General features: G+C 41.5%; 2 protein-coding genes across 5 annotated transcripts in view; one reads left to right on the top strand and one right to left on the bottom strand.

Annotated features, from left to right (window-relative positions):
- Positions 1-23884, bottom strand: part of ARHGAP6 (Rho GTPase activating protein 6) — a 251129-nt gene that overhangs the window by 69320 nt on the left and 157925 nt on the right. The gene's annotated exons all lie outside the window — the stretch shown is intronic.
- Positions 5629-12120, top strand: AMELX (amelogenin X-linked). Its single transcript, XM_077343251.1, has 6 exons — positions 5629-5676; positions 6652-6725; positions 7898-7942; positions 8403-8447; positions 9868-10311; positions 11936-12120. The coding sequence occupies exons 2-6, from the start codon at positions 6672-6674 to the stop codon at positions 11939-11941; spliced, it is 594 nt and encodes a 197-aa protein (XP_077199366.1). The 5' UTR covers positions 5629-5676; positions 6652-6671; the 3' UTR covers positions 11942-12120.

Here is a 23884-nt window from a genome sequence, read left to right as displayed (position 1 = left end):
GCGTTAGCGGAACGCAGAAGAAAGCGCAGCTTCCCGGGTGACCAGGGCGCAACTGGAGGCGGCGCCGAATTGACCGCGTGCATAATTGGGGAGGCCAGAGGGTCGGGGCGGTGCGACCGCTCAAGCGGCTGCCGGAAGGAACGGCGGCACAGGCCAGGGGGAACCCAAGGGAACACGGACGGAAAGGCAGATGGAGAGCTCACAGTGGAGGGGGCGAGGGGATCGCCGCGGCTAAGGACGGCAGAGAGGCTGGCCACCCACCTCCCACCCATTACCAAACACACACCCCAACCGCAAACGAGAACGGAGGCAAGGTCTCTAAGTAAATACAAAAACTTTATAAAACAGTGTGAATGAACAAAGCATAAATATACAATACAAAGCTTAAAGTAGGGGAAACAATATAAAGGGGAAACCTATGGGGCAGAGGAACCGGGGCAGCAAAGAAGGGGAGAGGCGAACTGGGAGTAAACTAAGGGAGAGGGGAAACATGCTCCCTCCCCCCTCCGTGCCCGACAAACCCGGCAGGGCTGCGCCTGCGCAGGCTGCTTCCGCCCTTCCTGGCCTCCGCCTCTGATACTTGCCAATGCAGCGGCGCGCTCGCCTCGCTTCCCCTTGGCTCCGCGTTGATGTCTCGACACCCGGCGCTCCGGGTTTTGCCGCCGTCGCGCCCCGTCCCGTGCATAACCGGTTTGCTTCGCATCTTCCCCCTCCGCATTTTCCATGTGAGCCGAAATCGCAGTTTCGGCGGCTGTGCATAATGGGCCATTTTGAAACAAATTATCAGGTGATATGACCATACATAGTACGGGTGGGTTCCACTTGGACTAGACGCAAATGGAAATAGAGAGCCAGTGAAGTATACTGGGGATGCAGGCTTGTATCTTCACTTGTGCTACGAAAGCTTACTGGGTGACCTTGAATCAGTCACACTCTCTCAGTCTAACATATCTAACAGGGATGTTGTGAGGATAAAATAGAGAAAAGAATCATGTAATTTGCTTTTGGTTCCCAGTGGGGAGAAAGGCAGGGTATATATGAATCAAATCAAATACATAAAGCTAGTTTAATAGGACAGATTCCACAATGAATTGTTGTTACTTGTTTATTGTTTGTTTAAAAGAAGTAGACGAAGCAGAAGAAGCAGAAGCAGAAGCAGAAGCAGAAGAAGAAGAGTTGTTTCTTACATGCCGCTTTTCTCTACCCAAAGGAGTCTCAAACTGGCTTACAATCGCCTTCCCTTTCCTCTCCCCACAACAGACACCCTGTGAGGTCGGTGAGGCTGAGAGAGCCCTGATATTATTGCTCAGTCGGAACAGCTTTATCAGTGCTGTGGTGAGCCCAAGGTCACCCAGCGATGAGGATATTATCCAAATGTTTTAGTCTTTTGAGCAGCCTTCCTGTCTTGCTTTACATGTTCATCTAGGTTCAATAAAGATAAAATATGGTTAAATTTAACATTTCCTGACTCTTTCTCCCCCATGCAGAGTTTCACTTGATATAGCACTAATTAAGGAGGAGAAGAAAATCGCACATCATGTACAGATCTAACTCTATGAATAGAGTAATTTTCCTGATCTTTGGTCTTAGGTCTTTTAGTTAAGTACATTAGAGTCTGCATAGAGTAGCAGAGCTTTGGTTCTGGGAACAGTTGCAAAATAAGCTATTTAGGATAAAAAAACCCCAATATGTTCAAATATTTTGTGAGAAAAAGAAGACAAAAATAACAACAAAACTATGTATATGTACAAGTGGCTGATTATCTGCTTGGAGTACTTCAACTGCTCTCTTTCAAAAGACCCCACTGGGAATTGAACATCATGGCCTGATTCCCACCAAATATGATAGTTAATAACAAGATCTGAAGATAGAAGTGGAAAAACCCCTTTGCCATCTGATTTAAGACATAATTCCTTATGCACATAAGCTTGCTTGTTTCTTGTGCTTCAATCATAATAAAAAAATTCTCCTGACAGTCTGACCCTCAGAGGGTATGTGGAACACATACGTGCTCTGGGGAGATTTGATCAGGGCCCCTCCCTCTGCTGCAAGAAAATACACATAGTCATACACACAGAAACGCCCTGCCCTTACCCCCCCTTACCTGTTGGTTTCCCAGCCTCCTCCTAGGTTCCTCCCCACTCCCTCTCTTGCAAGCACACACACAGACAAAAATACAGAGACTTCCTCCCCCCCATATTTCCCCCTTTACCTGTTGGTTTCCCAACGTCCTCCTCCTTGGTTCCGCCCCCCCTCTCCCAAACAAACACATGGACACACACACACTCCGTTCCCTTCCCCCTCAAACTTTCCACTTACTTCCTCCTCCACTGCCTCAGTCCCCATGGGTTGTACAGCAGTTGCCAGTGTGGCCGCTAAGGCCTCATAAGGCAGGACAGCTGCTGCCTTGGCTCCCACTGCTCACACAGCAGCTGGCTCCCACTGCATGTGTAGTAGCTGGCTAGGGTTTGGCGTGGCTGCTGCCAAGGCCTTGGGTGCAGGGCAGATGTTGCCTCAGCCCCCACTGCGCACACAGCAGCTGGCTAGGCCCCTGGGGCCAAGACGGCTGCTGCCAAAGCCTCAGGGGCAGGGTAGCTGCTGCCTCATCCCCCGCTGGGCAGGTATTGGTTGGCTAGATCCAAGGAGGCCAGTGCAGCTGTTGCCAAGGCACTTCCTTGGCCCCCACTGGGTGCACAGTGGCTGGTTAGGCCCCAGCCCCAGGGCGCGCAGCAGCTGGCTAGGCTCTTGGGACTGGCATGGCTGCTGGCTGGGTCCTCATATCTTCTGTGGGAGGGACTAGAGACATCATGTCTGTATTCATTCATGCTTCATGAGGCGCACCAGAAGATGTGTCGCACATCAACAAGCACAAATAACAAGAATATTATTACTAGTATCACAAGTAATTTTGTAATACATTGAGGAAAGAATTCTGGCATTCCAGCATTTCATAGTTTAACACAGAACTTGTTTCTGTATACAAACGAGTTGGGGGTTGTTTGATCATGCATCATTTAAAAGAGACTAACAGTTTTCACTCTTTGTTCCAACCAGAACTAGCCGCATCCCACCTTAAGTACTATTCATGTACAACATTTCTTGCTTACTAAAGATAGTTTTTCTAACATCTAATTATCAAATTCTTTCAAGTGCTTGAAATTACAAACCAAAATGTTTTGATTATCATTTCTCACTTTGTAGGATACTTTAAAAAGCATGCATGTGGGGGGAGGGGAGAAGACTTCAACAGATTAGAAAGATCCCTCAACAAACCTTGTGTTTGGTTAAAGGGCACCAAAATCTATATTACTATATCCTGTATAAAAAGAAATAATTTATTTGATTTCTATACGTCATGAAAATTCATTAATTATGTAAAATTCTGTAGATTCTGTAAACCATCCCAAAACAGAGTATGTCCGAGAGGGGTGGTATATAAATCCAATATAATAAATACTTTTATGGTTTTAATTTAGGAGCTGACTAGTGTCATAGAGATCAATGAGACTACACACAATGTGAAGAAAGAGCTCAAGGAGTGCATTTTAAAAGGGTTAAAACTTGTGTAAATCCTAAAATATTATTCAAGGTGCAAAACATACAGGCTTCATGTGACATGATATCAAATATTCTTAGTTTATCAGCTTTCTGCCCTAACCAAAAAAAACCCTTCATAACCATATTTTCATCATTTTTACATATATTCAGGACAAAATATATAATCTTCCTTGAATAGCAATATTATGCTGATGACATTGGATGCCAGAAATATGTAGACAAGTATTTATTTATTATTTAAATTAATAAGCCACTCCTCGTGAGCCTGTCATCGCCAAGCACCATTTTGCCACTCTACCACTGCCAGAGACATTAGAGCCTTGCTTGGCATCTATGTTGCTCTGGTTAGGTGCCAACTTTTGCACTTTCCTACTTCATCCGCATCAACAGGCTCTTTAGTTCCTCTTCACTTTCAGCCATTAGAGTGGTATCATCTGCATATCTGAGGTTGTTGATATTTCTCCCTGCAATCTTGATCCCAATTTGTGACTCATCTAACACCGCCTTTTTCATGATGTGCTCTGCATACAAGTTAAATAGGCAAGGCGACAGTATACAGCCTTGTCAAACTGCTTTCTCAATTTTGAACCAATCAGTGATTCCATGTTCAGTTCTCACTGTTGCTTCTTGACCTGCATATAGGTTTTTCGAGATACAAATAAGATGCTCTGGTATTCCCATCTCTTTAAGAATTTGCCACAATTTGTTGTGCTCCACACAATCAAAGGCTTTAGCATAGTCAATTGAGCAGAAGTAGATGTTTTTCTGGAAATCCCTAGCTTTCTCCATGATCCAGCGTATGTTGGCAATTTGATCTCTAGTTCCTCTGAGAACCTTTAAGACTACTAAAGTTTAAATCAAAGTGTAAGCTTTCATGTATATATTGGAATGGAAGTTACCAGTCCATGTTACAGTGTAGATAGAAAAAGGGGTTGTTAAAGATTTATAGATTAGGAACAAATGAAAATGTAACCCTTTTTCCCCTCAGGAGAAAAATGGAAATTTGGGAGGAAATGGCAACATATTTAACACTTGCTTTCCTATTTTTTAAAAAAATATATTTTACAGCATTAACAACATACAAAACTTAAAACCAAGATAGAATACACAACTGTACTATTTTGTATATTTATATTTAAATGTATAAAATGCCTTTATTTTCTAAAAGAAACATTGCAAAAATAGGCAATACTTGAAAGAACATTGAAAACTGCTGAACTCTGTAACCCTTAGCCACATGTGTGTTAGTTTTTGCCATCTGAAGGATAGGAAAGTTGGAAAACAGGTTTTGCAGTTAACAAGAGAAAATCTATTATACAGACAGAAACAGCCTCAATCACTCAGACTAGGATTACAAGCATATCTGGAAACCAAATTAACATTTTAAAAGTGAAATCTTCCACATTTTAAAAAGTGAAATCTGAACTCAAACATGCAGCATATGAATTGTTGTGTGTGTCAATATTTTTGATGCTATGCATTTTGCATTTTAAAAAATTCAAAAAAAGCCTTTCACTAATGAAAAAAATCACAGGTTTTCACAGCTCACTCAAATTCCAATTTTTCCCGTGGAAAATCTGAAAATGTCCTTGAAGAATATGGAAAAAGCCAACAGGGTATATTCCAGGCCTTCAGACCTTCATCTGGCTCCTCACTGAATTTCCTTTTAAAGAAAATCACAGTTCTAAAATGCCTATCTCCCTGCTTTTTAGCATGATTTGTCAATGTGAGGCACAGATCTGCTGCTGAATGACTGAGTTTGATTCAAGCGGGCACCTGCTTCTTTAAGCAAGAAAAAAGATCAGAGCCCAGTATCACTGAAATTCTAGCTCAGGAGTCTGATCGAGCACCAATTCTCACATTTATTACAGGCAATTTAGAGATTCAAAATAATATGTCTTCAAGTGATGCACACATAATTAAAGACTTCACACCTTAATCACAATATTTAATCTTGGTATGTGATTTGATGTCTGAAAATGTATGATACAACAGTTTTTAACTTGCATGCTGATTGGCTGTTGTGGATATGAAAACTCTTTAAATGCGTACCTGAAAGGACTCCTGAGCTTACTCCAGCTACAAGATCCAAACTTATATCAAGAATATTCTGAAAAGGTAAACTTCTTCATTCTTTCAGTAGTATGTTCATTGAGTTTCATTATCAACTAACATTTTCTAAATAGATGAAAAAATAAAAGTTGCTTTCACAATGCGGACATTACACTGATTTTAATGAGTGTTTTTGAAACTCCGAGTAGTTGGATTGGATGGACCATGTATTCAGGATGTAGCTGTCTGCCGCTTGTTAGTTGGTTGACTATCTTGTATCTACAAGTTAACTTAAACTTTGAGGGAAAATCAAAGGGGATCTTAAAATAAGAGTACAGTCTTCTTCTTATGAGTTTACTATTTGATTAGTTTCATACAACTTAAATATTATTTTCAATATGTTTTACTTAATTGTTTTTAAAGGTTCATCAGTATTTAAAAATGCAGGTATTTGGACATCTACTTAAACTGCATCTTGCCTGCTGTAGCTTCTGTGTTGTTAGAAAGAAAGCTGTCATGGTTTCACTCCAAAATGCAGAACATCCGATTCATGCAATATGTTCACTGAAATTTGTACAGTGAGGGGGAAATGGTCGCATTCACTAATTAAGCACAAATTAAGTAATTTTAACAGTTATATATTACAGTAGACGAATGCTGATAACCCATCCTTCCAGCCATGTGCCAACAAATGAAAATATGAATAATTACAATGGGTTAATCCATGTCAACCTAGTTCAACATAAAATTCCAGGCATAAAATATGGTTGGAAATCTTGCCATAATCATGTCAACAGTTTCGTTTATTAGTACAATACAGCCAGGCATTCTAACTACTGTCTGTTTCAGAGAGGAGATCTAATTATCCAGCTTACTTCCACTAGTAACAAATGCATAATTTAATTTTGAATCACACACAAACATTCTAAAAAGACAGATTGACTGAATCTTCCATTTAAAAAGCTGACTTAAAAAAACAATGGGCTTGTATTCATGAACTTGACTACCCTGACTGAGGGAACCTTTCATTTTATATTACAGGACCTGTGGTTAAACAAAAGATGAAGAACTGGGTTTTGGTCATCTGCCTCTTCAGTCCTGTGTTTACTCTTCCTGTAAGTGTCAGTAATTTTGAGTAATTCAGTAATTCAGAAGAAGAGTAATTCAGAAGAATTAACACTTAATGGCATTAACTACAGTATGTTACAAGGTTTAAAATTTGCAACATATTACCAAAACCTATGCGTCTGAATATTTTAAAACATGATCAGATTAACAGTTTTCAGTTGGTTATTATAATACCTATAAATTTTAGTTACCATTAAGTATATAATCATTCTGCAAGACCCCAGCAGGCTTTCTGTTTTCTGCAGTGCAAATTGGTGTTGTTGCTATTGGGTTAATGTAGTAGACTGTATTTGTGGCATAGGTCTAAAGACTTAAGAAGAAGGTGCTGTTGAGCCCATCTACAGGGAGCACCAGATGAGATATAAGCAGAGGTGGTTTGACATTGCCTTCTTCTGCACAGCAAGCCCAGTTTTCCTTGGTGGTCTCTCATCCAGGGACTGACCATGGTCAACCTGCTCTCATCCAGGGACCATGGTCAACTTGCTTAGTTATTAAGCTCTAATGAGCCTGGACTAAGCTGGGCTAGTCTGGAGTGCTTTGAAAGACATAGGGGCACAGTCTTTCCCACTGACTTTCTCTTCCACTGAATCATCCTAAAATTATGTTCCTGAAAGTCACCAGTCATTTAGGAATAGCACAGGCTGCAAAGTGGGAATTCTGCAGTTTTGAGCTGGGTGGATGTCTTCTTTTTTTAAGGTGTCCATCCTCTTTTGAGAATTTTTTTTTAATGATGAAAATGTCCTCTTTTGGGACTGGGAAGTGGAGCCTGGTTTTCCCTATAGTCCCTTCGTAGAAGCAAGCAGCTTAAATATTAGTATTTAAAATATTTGTCATAGAGATCAGTTATTTGAATTAGTCAGCCAGGAGATATGTCCTTTTCTCTGATTATCAAAAGATGGTAACTCTTGGGCAGGGGAAAGAACTGGGGATATTGCTGTCCCATTTTAAGTGCCCTTAAGGAGATACACAGCCCCCCAAAGTTTGTTTTAAAAAGATGTAAAAGTAAATCAGCCATTGCACATTCTGAAATATAATTACATACAATTGTCTTGGTCTACTTATATGCACTAAAACCAAATATTTTACTGTGGAGGGAAATTATTACATTAAAATAGTTTTGTTCCTGGAATGCAAATACATGATTTTTTTCCCCCCACAGCTGCCTCATGCGCAACATCCTGGCTATATCAATTTCAGTTATGAGGTATAAACTATTTATTTCTGTGCTCCACTAATGTTCTGTCACATACAGAATCTATTACTTCTACATCAATATTTTTGCACTGGTGAATGAAGTTGTCTATGGTTTCAGATGAAAGGATTAAATAGAGAACATTTTGCTTTAACACAAATTTACTCTTAGAAAAGAAATAAATTTTGAATGTCTTTGTCTTAATGCAACTCTGCTTACATCTACTACTACTGTTATGGCAGGTTTCTAGGCAACTATTTTACTAAGTAAACTATGCTGGTCAAATTAAATGCATAACATCATAAGCAATAGTTGTTCATATTAGATAGATCTCAGATTGACAACATACACAATAAAGTAATGTATCTCTACTTGAAAATGTTAGCTTAGGCAGATTTTGAAGCAAAATAGTAACTTCACATTGGAGGTAAAAGAAAAAAAGACTGATGTGCCTTTTTCTATCCCTTCCAAGGTAATGACACCATTAAAATGGTACCAGAGCCTGATTGGACACCAGGTATGGCTTCTATGGACACAATTCCTGAAAGAATTGCCACTGCATAGTGGATAATACACATGCCAATAGTCAACTGTACAACTTGAAAAGCTATACTTGCTAATGACACAATTAAGCTAATCTGCCAGTTCTAGATTTTAATAAAATAAATATCTATGATTGTTGGGGACACTGCAGATAAGCTGTGGTGTACACAAAGACAATAGGCCCATCACTCTGGTCTAAAATCAATGTAGTTACATTGGAATATAAATATTCATTGAAAGACAATGAAAAATTGCTACTTTGTGCAAGGTGACAGTATAAAGCTTGATAGATTAAATATCTCAATATGTATCATACAAAAACTTTATATAGAGCTATTTTTTAGAATGCCAGAAAGAAGCAGTAATATTGGTGTGTAACAAAAATAATTTCAACCAAGTTTTATTCAAGGTGTGAGCTTTCCTGTGCATGCACACTTCCTTAGACAATGAAATAAGAATAATCAGAGTACAGATATAAGGAGAGAGTAAATTAGCAGTAAATTAGTAAACAACATCATGACGATATCTAGTGTAAGCAGCATAATGAAATTGTTTAGCACAATTGAATAATACCTTTTTAGAATAACAAACTAAGCCATCAGTTCTTTAGGTTCAATTCCCATTTGGGTCTGTCTCCACCGAAGCATGGAAGCATTCCAATAAGTGACAAGCAGTGCTGAGTTCTGTCTCCTGTCCTAAGACCAGAGAGTTAGATTCTAAATTACATTACATACTTCATTATATCACATTACATCCTATTTCACTGTCTGAGGAAGTGTGCATGCACACAAAAGCTAACACCTTGAATAAAACTTTATTGGTTTAAAAGTGCCATTGGACTCAAAGTTTGTTCTACTACTTCAGACTAACACCTGAATCTATCTAAAAATAATTTCAGTATAAATGCAGTTTATCACACCACCAACCCGCAATATCTTATAGTCCCAAATCTGCAGCAAGAATAGCAGTAGTGGCCAAACTGATGTAGCTCAGATTTCAAATTCAATTTTCTAGTCCCATTTCTTAAGCAATATTAGAGACTACATCTATGGCTGAACTGGCTTAATATGGAAGCAGACCCTTTGTTTTCTCAAAAAACCTGTACCTCCATGTTGATGGCTCATTATTTTTCACAGCCACGAGCTAAAGTATCATGGTAATGTGCATGCTGCCATGCACATTAGTAAGTGGGCACAGCAGGATAAGGATAAAGTGGAAGGTGTGAGTTTAAAAACAGCAGATGGAACCAGGGATTACATCCATCGATACACAGCACGGAAAGTTGTAGAATTATCCTCAGACAAGTTGAGATTTATTTCTGCTATATTGTTAAGGAATGTGTATAATCAGAATGAATAAAAAAGGTAACCAACTGGCTTTCCTCCTTTTAATAGTATCCACGTTATAGTTATGAGCCTATGGGAGGATGGATGCACCACCATACAGGACCAATGATGCCTCACCACTCTCCTTATCAAGGCTTCCAGCAAATTCATGCACTGCCCCACCAAATGCATCCCTCACAGCAACACTTGCCACCACCTCTGAACACACCAGTGCAACCAGGTGGGCACAGCCCTTTTGGTCAAATGCCTGGACAAAGCCCAATGCCACACTACCCGTCAGGAGGAGTACCAGTTCCAAATGCACTTCCACCACATGCAGGAGAGCATCCTGGGCACCACCAGCAACCTGGGCACCCCAACCACCCAATGCAGCCTGGTAGTCCAAACCAGCCAGTGTACCCTGTGCACCCAGTGCAGCCACTACCACCAGTGATCCATGATGCTCCTCTTGAACCATGGCCAGGAACAGACAAGACCAAGCAAGAGGAAGTGGTAACTAAGCAATATTATTCATTTTTGACATGGTACCCTATGGATATATCATTTAAGAACCTGTTGGCTTAGTTCAGACATGATGTATAACCATGGTTTATTTTAAATATGATTAGTTTGTGAAACTGGGATTCAACTCATGAAAATAATTCAAACTTTTGGTTTGCCTGAACTGCTGGCTTCACTACATATGTAAGATTTTGACTAATTCCCCCATCGGGAGTTAAGGCGCCAGTACTCAGTATCAGTACTGCCGCGCAAAAAGGCGTAGTTAAGACTGTGGCTTAATAAAGCAACTTCATATGGCAATTTTACAAACCCTAGTTAGTGGAGTGGATGGCAGCTAACAGTACTAACTATAATTAGTTTCATTTACCCATGTTTTCACATGATGTCTGAATAGAGATGTTCTTTTTCACTCTTCTTACTTTACATCTGACAACTGGAGGTGGGGAGAAAGCTCATGTACTAGCTAGATGAAAAGCAATGACTTTTATGTCACAAAATAAATATTAAACTAGACAGACTTCTTCTCTATTCCACCCCACCCACCCCCCCAAAAAAAAGAGTTTCTGACCTCTGGGAAACTTGCAATGCTGCTGCACAAAAATATCTGTAGGTAAACAAACATATTTTCACATCCGCAGAAAATAACCAATAAGTTCAGAACCTGATTCAATAAGAAGCTATTTTTGTAGTGACAATTTTTATCATGTCAAATTAAGAACAGGGTAAAATCTGCATCCCAAAGGAATAGCTATCCTTTCCAAACTAATCTTACTTGAATCACTGCAAATTATGGGTAAAGAACAGAAATGTAAAAGCAGTACTATTCAACTTATTGGTAAGAGTTTTTTTCCTAGCAGCAAAGGATATATCACTTCATATTTTTATTTAAAAAAACCCTTTAGACAATTGAAATTGCCCAATACAGCCACTGTATAAATGTCATCATCGTCACAACCTTTGTATTGTGCCAAACCATCTATCAAGTTTATATTATTTAAAGATGGGCACAAGCCAGTTCACAAGCCAAAACTCAGTATGAACTTGGCTGAACCAAATCTGGTGCCTTTCCCAAACATTTAGCACACCTTTGTCTGTTTTAGTCCAGCTATTTGTGTCATTTAAAACTAACAGCTGGAAGCGCATGTCTCTCTGACATGTTAGGTTTAAATGGTTGTGAGCCATTTCACCAGTCAATTTCGCTTTCCTCTGCTTTCAAGTTGAGGGAAGGGAAATGGACCAGTATAATGGCTACCAGACACTTCAGTCTAACAACTGATTTCAATGTGGGGAGAAGTGAAATGCCCAGCCATTTAACCACTTGAGGGGTGATTCCATCCCCTGTTTCCTGGCCACAAAGGAAGTTGAGGGCATTTGGGCCCAAACTTTGAACCTTCCCTAATGCCATAATCTTACTTGGAAAGTGCCACTGGGATATATATGAATTTGTACATATTTCAGCAACGATGCTTGCTAATTGTAAACTAATTTTCTGCTTCAAAGATTAAATCAAATGTGTCTGTTTTGACATTGAAACCATTTCATTAAAAATCAGGTTCAGCTATTACAATATCTATGTAAAGATTTTTGTTTTAATTATATATTTTTTCTCTTTCAGGATTAAAGAAACAGAAGATCAGAATAATGCAGAAGTATGTTAGGCATTTTCACTTGTTTCAAGAAACCATAATTCTCTTTCAGTTGGTGATGCAAATGTTCATTAATCAAAAATTTTAGTGAAAATTGTAGCATGAAAGCAAATGAATGCAGAAGTAGCAAACAATAAAGCCTGTTTTAAATCAATGTTTACAGAGTCTGGAGTTTTCAATGCCAGTACTTTAATCAACCGACATGCAAGGTACTATCTGCTGCCATATGAAAGAAATACCACCTATCGACTACATATATTAACATAAAATATGAACATATGTTATAAACTAATCATGTTCCATAATTAAGCTGGCCTTTTAAAAAATACCACATAGTAGCACCAGAAGAATGATCCAATCATATTTTAAACTTTCCCTGTAGTTTTAAATGAGACCTTTACTTCTGGGGAGCAGAGGGGGAAAAACTTGGACATGACATCGGTCCTCTCTGAGATTCAATTCTATGACTTTGTTTGAATGATAGTGATTCCTTGATAATTGTGCTGTCTCTTATGGGTCACACCATAAACCCAATGGTCATTTTAAAACATTATTTTATTCTCAGTGGTGGTGGGAAATAGAAACTGGGGATGGGAACTCCCTGCCACTTCCAGTGGACTAAACATTAATGACCAAAGTGTAAACAAGAATGTTCAAAATAAAAAGAAAATATATTGTTCCTAGGGAATGAATCCTCCTTACTTCTAAAATGGCTTCCAGTAAATAAATTTGTTTTCACTAAGTTTCAACTAGAGAACTAAAGATTTAATACCTAAATAGAGAACTAAAGATTTAATAACAAAACAAATAAAGAGCCGTATAAACATCCTAAATTACGAAAGACTAAACATTAAAATATTTTGAAATAATCTTACTGCATCTATCATGCAGCAAAAAGGCACATGCTCAAATACTCTCTAAAGATGTTCAAGAGTTACGCAAAATAAGGAGAATTATAATCAATTCCAAAGGTGTTGAGAGTTAATCAACATTGCAAAGGGCATAAGTGGTGAAAAAAGGAAGCTGCATTGAACTGTTCATAGACAAGTTGTTTTATCACCATTCAAGAAATATAACAACAAAGCGAATTTAAAATCTTCTGGGCTGTGCTTTTTGAATACAAAGTGATCCCCTAAAGAGGCATCAATGACCTTATTACGAATTATGTTCTCCAATATGAAAATTAATGGGTCTAGTACTTTTTCCAATATAATATTTACCACAAATACATTGTAAAATATAGACATAGTATGTTTTAATAAAGATAAATGAAAATTTCAGGAATGTTTATCTCTTCAAGCTTGATAGCACACATTGCAGTCTTAAACCTATGTGAGGAGGATTTTGACATTCATGAATCTCTCTGAGAAAAGAGCAATGTTTATAAATGAACTTTTTAATATCATTTGTTAAAGGTGTAAAGTCCAGATACCAATGAATAGAATGCATCTCTTGTTTTTATTCACCAGCCAGCAAGAAGGGTAAAAACAGCCATTCACTGTACTTTTGCATGCCCTTTAACTGTGGCAAGAACTAATTAAGTCTGTCAAAGAATGAATGAGTAGCATGCTGTGCAATTTAATTCCGGAAAATATGATTCTATAGCCGTATATTCCATTTACTCTTATCCGTGTTTTTAAAGTATGCAATATGCAACTAACATCTGTTGAAGCAAACAATAACTACAGATTCTTTCAAAGTTAGCATTATAAACATATTTTTAAAAAATTTACTGTTGAGAAACCCCTGAAACAATCTACAGCCTTTGAGAAACCTCGAAAGTGCCACAATCATGCAGAATACAGTTCAGAAGCGTAGCCCTTTCCCACCCTTTCCAGGCCCATCATTGGCCATTTGGGGGGTTGTCAAAGACCATATATGGTCATATCACCCAATAAATGTTTAACAAACTTTAAAATATATGAAAGCTTAATTAATCCACACCCATTTGGGAAAACCCTTCCAGGGCAATCAAGAAACTCCAGGGTTTCACAAAATCCTGGTTAAGAAAAGCCTCCTATATCCTTATACATTGTTGTTCCTCTATATATTTATGAAACAGCCTAGGGGATGGGGCGTGTCCGGCTGTCCAAGTTAGAACAGGGCCAATCAGGGTGCAGCCACTTTGCCCTGATTGGCCCTGCCCCTGCAGCTCCCGCCCTCCGTCCCTGGATTCTAGTCTCTTTGCTCTCAGATGCCTCAGTGCCTGGAGCCAGCAGCAGGTAAGGGAGAGGCCCTGGGCAAAGGATTGTGGTGCAGGGCCTCCTAATGAGGGCCTCCTAGGCTGGGCCTGCTGATGAGGGTCTCCCGGCCTGCTGGCTGCTTGTTAAGGAGGGCTAAGGAGCTGACTAGCTGACTACTAAGGAGCTCTGTCCCGGCCCTGCTAACGAGCTGCCCAGCCCCCAAATGCCCCACTTGATCTGGTTGCGAGCTGCCGCCCAAGGCCACCATTAGCTGCCTGGCTGGAGTCCAGGGGTGGGGACCCTTTCAAGGTCCGTTCTTAAGAACGGGCTTTGAAGCTAGTACATGTATAATATATATAACTAGTAAAAGAGCCCATTGCATTCCAAATACAATGGGCCCTAGCAGGGGGGTGGAGAGCGAGGGACTGGCGAGGGCAGGGTGAGGAAAGGTAGCTTACCGGTGAGAGGGCTGTAGCGACGTCGGGCAGCTCCTTCGCGGCGGGCAGCTCCTTGGGTGGCTTCTTCTCGACGGGCAGCTCCTTCGGCGGGCGGCTCCCTGGCGCGGTCTTCTTGCCGGCGGCCATCTTCGTGTGCCGGCGATGCGTTTTTAGAGGCCGGGGGCTCCCTGGGCGGCGGCGGGCGCGGCCCGCGGGCGCAGCCGGCGGGCGCGGCCCGATCCGCGGGCGCGGCCGGCGGGCGCGGCCCGATCCGCGGGCGCGGCCCGATCCGCGGGCGCGGCCCGATCCGCGGGCGCGGCCCGATCCGCGGGCGCGGCCCGATCCGCGGGCGCGGCCGGCGGGCGCGGCCCGATTCGCGGGCGCGGCCCGCGGGCGCGGCCCGATCCGTGGGCGCGGCCGGCGGGCGCGGCCCGATCCGCGGGCGCGGCCCGATCCGCGGGCGCGGCCCGCGGGCGCGGCCCGATCTGCGGGCGCGGCTCGCGGGCTTAGAGGTTAGAGGTTTAGAGCTTAGAGGTTCTTAGAGGTTCTTAGAGGTTCTTAGAGGCCGGCTGGCTTGGAGCAACTGCGAGCTGCGCTACGCGCGGCTCGCAGTTGCTCCGGCAAGGAATCGGAGGGACCAATCGGCAGGCGCTTCGCGCCTGCCGATTGGTCCCTCCGATAGTCTGTCATGAGGAAGGGGCCAATCGGCACCCTTCCTCATCCCGGACACAGCCCGCCTTCCAAGGGCTTACTGTTTTATTTAGTCCGTGGCGCCCGCGGCGCCACGGGCGGTGTAAAGATTTTCAATATTAAATTGTATACATTTTTGGTAAACTGATGAAAGTTACTTCTTTCCAAGCAACACTATATCTGAGAACAGGAGGAAAAACATTAAGAAGAATCAGGAAGCACCAATTAATTTCAATCCAAGAATCATTCTTTTGCCAGCGGGGAAAAAAGCCACTTCTGTTTCAAAAGAATGTAAAATGTGATTCTGCTTCCCAATTTTCATTAAGTCATCATGACATACATCTGGCAAGGAATTATTAAAAAAAAATGCATCTTTTTCTTAACCTTTTCGCCAATAAATTTTTAACAGCTCTCATTTAAAAAAAAACACAATCTGGAAAGCAACTTTTTTGAACCTTTAATTCTTATTAGAAGTCATATGAGTCTCACATTTTACATTCATACATTTTCTCTTTATCCACTCAAAAGCAAAACAATATGGCGTTACTTATAATACCTGTCTTAGGCCTTATAACAATATTCTAAACACACAGGTAGATTATACCACATCAACCCAACTGAAGATTAATGTAAGGTGATCAGATTTTAACATTGGTAAAGCGGGACACCATTGACTTCATTAAAAATGTGATCTATATGGAGCAACAAAAAGTTTCATAGAACACATAGAACGCAAAAATAGTATTATAATATATATTTTTTAATTTCAACATAAGAACAATTTGCCAGGTACCCCCAGATGTTCCTCCAAAAGTGGGAGAATCTAGTCACCTTAGAGTAGACCATTTATAAAAATAAAATAATGTTTATATCCTACCCTTCAATTTCTTTAAAACATATTTGTATGAGGTTATATGATGTTATATGGCTATAGTACTTACGATGTTATATGATGTTATATGGCTATAGTACTTACATTATAAAACATACATATATACACACCCTAGGGTTTAGCTAAAGTGAAGATGAACTAAAGAGCCTGTTGATGTGGGTGAAGAAGGAAAGTACAAAAGTTGGCTTGAAACTCAACATCAAGAAAACAAAGATCATGGCATCCGGCCCTCTCAATTCCTGGCTAATAGATGGGGAAGAAATGGAGATAGTGACAGATTTTATTTTCCTGGGCTCCAAGATCACTGCAGATGGGGACTGCAGCAAAGAAATTAAAAGACGCTTGCTCCTGGGGAGGAAAGCTATGGCAAATCTAGACAGCATCCTAAAAAGCAGAGACATCACCCTGCCAACAAAAATGCGTCTAGTCAAGGCTATGGTCTTCCCAGTTGCAATGTATAGCTGCGAAAGGGCTTTTGAACTCTGGTGCTGGAGAAGACTCTTGTGAGTCCTTTGGACTGCAAGGCGAACAAACCGGTCAGTCCTAGAGGAGATCAGCCCGGACTACTAATTAGAAGGCCAGATCCTGAAGATGAAACTCAAATACTTTGGCCACCTCATGAGAAGGAAGGACTCCCTGGAGAAGAGCCTAATGCTGGGAGCAATTGAGGGCAAAAGAATAAGGGGACGATAGAGAATGAGGTGGCTGGATGGAGTCACTGAAGCAATAGGTGCAAATTTAAATGGATTCCGGGGAATGGTAGAAGACAGGAAGGCCTGGAGGATCATTGTCCATGGGGTCACGATGGGTCAGACATGACTTCGCACCTAACAACAACAACAACAGTAGGATAAATAGATTAAAGTTAGTAAGATTTCACTATTTTGTCCATTCACCAGGGGGAATGATGGAATATTTGAAGCTTTTTTGACCATCCCCCCCCCCCCCCCGCGCGTGCACACACATACAACATTAAGTTGGGATCACTGCAGTATAATGGTCCTCTTCTAACTGGAAGGTATGTTCCAGATGGTGTTGGAGGGAAATCAGTAACGACTGCAAAATCCTAGGTCAATTGTATGCCACAGGATCGCTCAGGCCACTTTAACATTACAGTTGAACCTGGCTACACGGAAATGAGTGCCTGTCTGCCTGGGAAGAAACTGTTCTCACCAAGGGTGCCACCTGCTCTGCCATGTGAATTAATTTTGTCATCAATAGCAAGTAATATTTATGAAATTTGATTATTTCCAATATTTTGGCTGGGTTTCTTTGAGACTGTAAGCTGCTCTGGGTCTGCAGCTAGAAGAAGAGGGAGTTAAAAGTGCTCCAGGCATTGCTAGAGAAAAGGGACAAAGCAACCGGAGATGGGGAGGAAGACTTGGTAATCTAATTAGAGTCATTTGAGGAAAATATATTTTAGACTGCAGCAGAATATACTTGAAACAAATGCAGTAACGAACTGCACAAGTACAGTCACAGGAAACGATGTGCCAGTTTATTTCAACAGTCGCACTCATTTGGAAATGTTTCTTAATATATATTGTCAGTTATATCCCCATCCAGGGGAATTTCCCTGTGCTATCCACAGGAAGCACATTGTATGAGAACACAATCAGTAAGTAAATATATATATTTAAAATGAGTCATTCCCAACAATATCCTGCATGAGGCAAATAAAAGTTCTATCCTGGCTGAAGAATAAGAAAAAAGCATTGGGTACTGGATACACTTTGTAAAATGAACTAACATGTCGTCTGTTTACCACAGAATGGCAGTAAAGTGTGACATATATAATTCATATTGTTACATGCAACTTACTAAGACTGTAAATGTTCCAGAGCCTAGTAAGCATTAGAATGGGGTGTTCACAGTGTGTTTGTTTGGTGGAAAGACCAGAAAGAAAATTTATAGCATTTCTATAATATTTGTTTTATTCCACTATTCAATCAGAGTACACATGGTCTTATGAAGGCGTACCTATAGGGGAGCAAGTGAAAAGAGAGGGGGGGGGTGATATTCTGCATTCAGCGTGTGCTTCTGGCCAGACATCAGTGATGGCTGTCTAAGTCTCTCTCTCCCTGAAATCCAAATATATTTCCAATAACCTCCTCAAAAGGCTACAAAACATCTGCAATCTTTGTAACGGACACAATTTTTCCTTTAAAAAAATGTTCTTCTAAAGCAGTGGTTCTCAACCTTTCTAATGTCGCGACCCTTTAATACAGTTCCTCATGTTGTGGTGACTCTGGGTTTTGCCGCCATTGCGTTCCGTCCCGTGTGCAAGCGATTTGCTTTGCTTCTTCCTCCTCTGCATTCTCCATGCCACTGTTTCAGCAGTCGTGCATAATAGGCCCATGGCTGTTGTGTGGATGGTGACCCCCCCCCAGCCAAGCTGCTTGCCCCGCCGCGACCCCTGTGAAAGGGTCGTTTGACCCCCCAAAATAAGGTGACCAGATTTCAACATTGGTAAAGCGGGACACCATTGACTGGGGGGGGGGGTCTTGCTTAAAAATTTGGTCTATATGGAGCAACAAAAATTTCCATAGAACGCAAAAATAGTATTGTAATATATATTCTTTACTTACAACATAAGTACAATTTGCCAGGTGCCTCCAGATATCCCTCCAAAAATGGGACAATCTGGTCACCTTACCCAAAGGGGTCCCGACCCTCAGGTTGAGAACCACTGTTCTAAAGAGAAATCATTAGCCAGACACCAAATGATCATGAGATTCCAATGACTACATGCATATCCATCTGCTACAGTAAATGTTTCTTTTAATTTAGCTTAGCATCTGAATATTTTTACGCACATAAATTGGGATTAACGCATAACCTATATCCTGATTTTCTCCTTGACTTGGATTACTACAGCCCCCTCTTCATTCCCCTTCTCTGGTTTCTTCTTCCACTAATTTCTCCTGAGAGCCTGTTTCCATGCTAGCTCCTTTGTCAGGCCACTTGCCGGCTTGTAGCCACAGCAATTCAGCCTGTTGCCCGGCCTGCTTTCCCAGTCATTTTTTTCATTTGTTCCACCTTCTCTTTCCAAGGGTGGAAGAAAGAGTAGGCAACCACCAGCTACTTCTCTGTCATTAACTCCCCCCTTTCAGATCACAGGTAATGATGGCCTGGCTCTTCCTTTCCACCAAGCTTGGAGCAGGCTTGGGCTCATGCACCCAGGTCCATTTCTGTTACCCAAGGTAGCTTGAGTTGTGGGATACCCAGATCTGTGCCCCTGCCCTGGACATGGCAAATTGGATCTACGAGCACCTGCACTGGAAACTAACTCTGCATATGTTTGACCCAAACTGCCAGTTACTTCTCTATTTTTCTCTAGGTAAGTGGTGCGGCTGGCACACAAGGAATCAGGAGAGCCCTAGAAAAAGGACATTATATTCAGTCCAGGTGAGTACCATCACAAAAAAATCACTACCATACCAATATCTTACAAGTGGATAATCTAAATCAGCGGTCCTCAACCTTCTTGTAGTCAGGGACCACTTCCGAGGGTGGGAGAGAGCCGGCGGCCCGGCCACAGCAGCTGCATGGAAACGCGCACAAGCAGTTGCCGCACACGCGTGTTTTTGCCACTAGGTGGCGCTAACGCGCATGCGCGGAACAGCAGTTTTCACCAGAAGGGGGCGCAAACACGCAGGTGTGGCGGTTCCACGTGTGCGAGTTTGCGTCGCTGGCGTGCCAGCGACCGCGCCTGCCTCTTCCCCCCCTCTTGCTGCGGGGGGGGAGGCAGGTGCGGCCGCTGGCGGCCCGGTACCATGGCCTTAACAGCCCGGTACCGGGTCGCAGACCGGGGCTTGAAGACCCCTGGTCTAAATGAAACATGGTACAAATCTTCTGTAAATAGCAATCTAGGTCAGCATAATTGAAGCAAATAACTACCTAGAGGCATAAATCTTACTTAAATTCCAAGTCAAGACATAGTCATATCAGATTTTGTGTATGCATATATTCAGTTAAACAGGGCCAATCATGCCGTAGTTTATATAATTAAGTACAGTTCTGTTTGCTACAATATTACTCTAGTAAGTTTTTGTATTTGAATGAGGCGAGACACAAATCTTGTTATTGTCAAAGAAACAATTTGGGAAATATGCCCACATCAAAAGGAAATCTGCTAGATTCCTTCTACTTCTTTACATATTGACCTGTTATCTTTTCCACCATAAGGATATCTGAGACTTTGCCTAATCACTCAACCTACCCATCCCTGGAATGTGGACTTAACACTAGGTAAAGACAGGAATCACAGTTCAAATTCTGAGAAGCAAACGAGATATTTCAGCAATTCAAAACAAAACCTAATCACTCTCTGCATACCCACCCAGCCTTCACATACTTTCTAGAACAGCTTCTTGCCATCTTAGGCAAGACTGTGCAGTTCTTTCCCATATCCATATTATCTCCAAGCCAAAGGAAATGTACCGTGTTTGCCGGCGTATAAGACGACTTTTCCCCCCTTAAAAACATGCCTCCAAGTGGGGGGGTCATCCTAAACGCTGGGTGCACTTCAGTTGGGATAGATATAGCTGCCCATAGTAACCTCCCGATGCTCGCCCAGTGCCCATAATGTAAGGTGACCAGAATTAAGGGAGGTGGTGGTGGCGGCACCCCCCCCCCCGACTGGGCTAACCAACTCTGCTGCTGTCTTGTGAACTCCTCCCGGCTCGGAACTCACTGGGCCCGCCAAACTTGTGCCTGCGTGCATGCCCCACCTCGCCATGGCAGCAACGGGTCCTCCCTCCCACATAAGACTCTGAAGCGGGTCAGGGAGAGAGAGAGCTCCCAAAGGGCCGGGTGGGCAAGCAAGTGGCGAAGAAGTGGAGAAGGAGGAGAATGCTGGGGGGGGAGGTGCCAACCTCTGCTCCCCCTCCCTTTCCCTTTTGCAGTTTCTGGTGTTTTGAAGCCGCCCCCATTCAGGAAGAGACCAAACGCGGCCAGCCTGGTGCTGGGGCCTGAAAGCTTGGTGCGCAGGGAACACTACTCCTTGCTTTGCCCTCCGCTCACTTGCTCGCTCCCTCTTTGTTTGCAGTTAAATAAGCAGAGGAAGTTGTTTCAGTTCAATGCATAGAGGCGCCGCCAAAAGCAGCCTCAACTTGCAAGAGAGAAAGAGCTACCCCTCTCCTCTCACCTTTTTTTGGGGAAGGGAGATAATCACTAATCCGAGCATATTTTCTTGCTTTCTTTTCTTTTTTTATGGCACTCTCTCTCTTTCTCTCTCTCTCCTCCCCCTCCCTTCTGATGCTCTTTTACGTTTTATTTGGTGTGTGGAAGGTGTGTGGAAGAGGGGGTAGTCTTATACGTCGAGTATATAAACTCTATATTTTGAGTGGAAATGTTGGGGGTCGTCTTATACGCTCAGTCGTCTTATACGCTGGCAAGTACGGTAACAGCAGAAGGAAAAAGTAAGTTAAGAGGGAAGGGGCAATACAGGCAGGAATATTTTATTCATGATGAATATTCTTGGTGAACAATTATGAAGACCAACACTGTGAACAGACAATAAATTTAACTATAGAAGAATTTAATTTTTTTCTTACAAACAGCTTACTTTAACTGGTTTCAACAATGGGATGTTACTGACATAGGCTCTAGTCCTCAACCGCAACCCGTACTGTTTCTGCACTGGAGGCTCCGCACCTGGCTGCAGGCTACAGTTTACGCTGCCTCTTCCTGCTCCCACATGGGGGAGTATTTGGCCCAGTGCATCTCATCCACCCTGGATTTTTGCTCCCGCATGGAAGCTGGATCAGCAAAGTTCCCAGTTTGGAGTCTGGACACGCTGCTGGAGACCTAACAAGTAGGGTAGTGTTGACAATATCCTGCCGAGGATGGCCCAGGCTTGGCCAATTTTGTCAGATCTCAAGAACTCAGCAATGTTGGCTCTGGTTAGTGCTTGGATAGGAAACACCAAGGAAGTCCAGCGTTGCTACAGAAATTTCACTGAGACAGGTAATGGCAAAGCACCTCTATACTTGTTTTGAAAACTGTACACTGTTTCCAAGTAAGCGTCAATTTGATGCCACTTTTCACCACCAATGTTGAAAATACATCCAAACACATTGTCCTTTCCTACAACACATGATTATTGAACCTTCGGGAACTTCTGAGGAAAACCACTGTCAACTTCTAACAAAGTCTGGAGATTTTTTAAAAATTCCTTATTACAGTATTATTTATTCTCCTTAGAATTCAATTCCATGCCCTTTCTGGATATGGAAAATGAATTTAAAATACATATATAAAAAGAGTATGATCTAAACACTGATGAAATGCTATGGGGGATTTGTGGAAAGAGATGTTGCTCTTTTGGACTGCAAACTGTCCACATCTGCAAACAATCAGTTCTTCCTGCTCTTGCTGTATTTGAGATACAAATTTGTTCAAGTTCCTTACACTTCTTTTTACCAGATTCCTCTGAAGATTTTTTTTAAAGCTTTAGTACTACAGGCAAATTTAGCTCCATATTGACTTTTCTATTAAAAGGAATTATGCCAGTTAATTCTTAACCCTTTATTAAAACCCTTTATTAAACTACCACTCACACCCCTAGTATGCAATACTGAATGCCTCACGCCCAAGCCTAAATTAAAATTAGGATACAAAGACAACGCTCTAGACAAGGCAGCTTTATTCATATATTTGTATCTACATATGATACACACATCTCTGGCATACACTCAGTAATACTGTGTTCCTCAATAGTTATCAGGATTTGATTCCTGAGTGTCCCTTCTTTAAGAGCCTGGGAGGGAGTAAACAGGTTAAAACAGTTACTCTCAAATCTTCCCCATTCTCCCAGCTGGAGAGAATATAAGACTTCTGAATGCCCCCAAATTTTCTAAATAAACCTTTGGGAGCTTGTTTGGCACCTGTTAGGAATTACTGGGATAAATTTTACTCTACTGGTCTATTCAATAGATTAGCCGCCATCCATGAACAAGTTTTTCTGTTTTTTATGTACAGGAAAAAATGAAGAAATCCTTACAAAGCCTGGGTTAGTTTATCTAATTTCATCACGGTGCTTCTGTGTGATGTACTGAGTTGTTTTTATTATATTGACTGCAGAAAAAGATCATGCATGAAATCCAGAGACCTGAGGCAATGCTCTCTCACACTAGGGATAGTCTTAGCATCATCTGTCAAGCAGTAGGCAGAATTTTATGGCACATCAGATACAGATGTGTGATAAAATGAGTCCATACCCAACCAATGTTTTTTGAACTTGAGTATTTTACTGTCTTTATTTTCTTGGTGTTTCTTACTATGTAACACAATGGCATGTAAAACAGCAATATATATATATATATATATATATATATATATATATATATATATATATATATATATATGTGTGTGTGTGTGTGTGTGTGTGTGTGTGTGTGTGTGTGTGTGTGTGTGTGTGTGTGTGTGTGTGTGTGTGTGTGTGTGTGTGTGTGTGTGTGTGTGTGACTAGACTCATAGATAAGATAAACAATTTCTGGAAGTTGTGAAGCTATGGGATGGGGAAGTGGTGGTAGGATTTCAAAATTATGCAAAACTTATATTCCTATTAAAACTAGATTTCTTTTACTGATTTAATGTAAACATATTTAGAATTTTATATGGTAACTGATTTGGCACTATTATTGAATGCTAAATACTAAATATTTGAGTTTTCTATACGAAAAACTCCTAGTATACCCAATACTTAAGAGC

Source organism: Paroedura picta, chromosome 6 (assembly GCF_049243985.1).
Source record: "Paroedura picta isolate Pp20150507F chromosome 6, Ppicta_v3.0, whole genome shotgun sequence".
Classification (NCBI taxonomy): domain Eukaryota; kingdom Metazoa; phylum Chordata; class Lepidosauria; order Squamata; family Gekkonidae; genus Paroedura; species Paroedura picta.
Note: the sequence above shows the minus strand (reverse complement) of the source record. Positions and strands in the feature narration are given on the sequence as shown.